The sequence below is a fragment of the Olea europaea genome, unplaced genomic scaffold, assembly GCF_002742605.1.
Source record: "Olea europaea var. sylvestris unplaced genomic scaffold, O_europaea_v1 scaffold1545, whole genome shotgun sequence".
NCBI lineage: Eukaryota > Viridiplantae > Streptophyta > Magnoliopsida > Lamiales > Oleaceae > Olea > Olea europaea.
The window spans coordinates 1-1749 of record NW_019233045.1 but is presented as its reverse complement, the minus strand read 5'-3'; the positions used below and the strand labels follow the sequence as shown (position 1 = coordinate 1749).

The following is a 1749-nucleotide window of genomic DNA, read 5'->3' as shown; positions in this document are numbered from 1 at the left end:
TTATGCAGAAAGTAACTTTTTTGCAGCCCTTCTGCAGGTGAATTTCAGCATTTTCTATATTTTTTACTGACCCGCTGAAGATTAAGAGGAGGCCAGACTAGAAAAGACTTCAGTTCTTCAGGACAGAGGAAGCATGGAGAGCTAGTGCATAGTTTCATTCTTGTCCACGAGAATTAAACATGTCCAATAATAAATAATCTCGTCATAAAAAAATAAGGAGTACATGGATTCAATCTTCTTGTTATATTCAATTGCAAGGTAAGCAATAACAAATCTTACATATCGGTTAAACAGATGATTGCAATTTGACGAAATCGTTGCGTACCTGATATTTATCAGGAATGACCCTGCATATCAAGTGTCTCATCCAAACGTTTCAATCTCTCTAAGCCATCACTGATCAAAAATCTAATCCTCTGCCTGTCATTGCAAGTCCTGTTATTCTCAATCTCTTGTCTAATTATCTGTCTCAATTCATCTGTGCCGACAACATCATGAGCAATGATGTGAGACATCCAAAGAACAGCCAAAGAATAAGAGCTAACACTATTTTAAAACCATAAATAACCAGCCTAAATATTTAAATTAATAAAAAAAACAACCATATAGAGCTATCACATGGCTTCCATTTGAAGAGGAGAATGAAAAAGAGGATGAGAAGAGGAAGTACAAATTCAATTATAAGGAGCCGGCAAAATTAACAAGAAGCATAAAGAATCAACCAAGAACCAAAATTTTTAAAAGGAATAAAGCAGCACGACCATAACTTTAATTCCTAATAGAAGCAGGAATTCTCGTCAATGATCGCGATCGATGTGCCACATTCACGCATTTATGAAACCACTAATATCTAATGGATTGGTACAAAATATATTATCTCAACAAATTCTCATTAAGAATAAATCTCTATGAAGGCAGGATTATACCCGAGCTTCCCATTATAAATTTGTCAGCTAAAAACAAAATGCTATAGGAGACTAGTTATAATATTTTCGTTCAGCAAGAAACGATAGTTTGACTAAACTCTAATGCCTCAAGAGCAATCTGGGATCTCTGATTGATACTTAAAGATATTAATGTCTGAAGACAGGGAGGGAAAAATAATAATAGACGAGATGAATTTAGCTTGAAAACACAATGGCGTGCTCAGAGTAGTAACCAGGAGAATATATCAGTATCAGAAGATAATTTTTTGCAGATATTATATAAATGAGCTCAAAATTCCCAGAAGGAACCAATAGAATAACTAATTTGTAAAGGAAAATATGGCATCCATTCAAAATGCACGTTTGACTAATGTTGAAAAATTTAAAATTTCGTAAATAAGCAAGTTTTGAAATAAATTTTTTTTTACAGCTAAAAATAAGTAGCAATATGACTATATTGATTGGATTGATGCCTCACCGCTAGAACCATCTGGAGCTCTCCTCGCAATCCTGAGAGCTTGTCTGTACAGCTTCAACACCCGACCCCGAAGAAGGAAATCTTGCAAATCTAAGGTGAGAACCATCGCCGTTTTCCTTCAACAATAACACATTAACAGGTCAGAATGAATTTTAACTACAAAGATTAACACTTTAGAGATAAAGAGTTCACGGAATAAAGAAAATAAAACAATTTTTTAAAAGCAAACTGTTTTGAAATGGGATTAACCCAGCGAAAGTGGTCGCATAATTCTAAACAGAGAATTGTATTCAATCATCTATCAAGACTAAAAAATACTATGATTCAGTACAGGAACCTTATCTC

The 1749-nt window shown here is 34.1% G+C and overlaps 1 protein-coding gene across 3 annotated transcripts in view; it reads right to left on the bottom strand.

Moving 5' to 3' along the window:
• Positions 1 to 1733, bottom strand: part of LOC111376664 — a 2632-nt gene extending 899 nt beyond the window's left edge. Inside the window, exons 1-3 of one of the 3 annotated variants that reach the window (XM_022999634.1) lie at positions 1405 to 1733; positions 326 to 478; positions 18 to 159 (exon numbers count right to left, since the gene is read on the bottom strand). In XM_022999634.1, coding sequence (XP_022855402.1) covers positions 336 to 478; positions 1405 to 1510 — 249 coding nt within the window. In that variant the 5' untranslated portion in view covers positions 1511 to 1733 and the 3' untranslated portion in view covers positions 18 to 159; positions 326 to 335. The other 2 variants (XM_022999633.1, XM_022999632.1) reach the window with 2 other exon arrangements.
• Between the last annotated feature and the right edge of the window lie 16 nt (positions 1734 to 1749).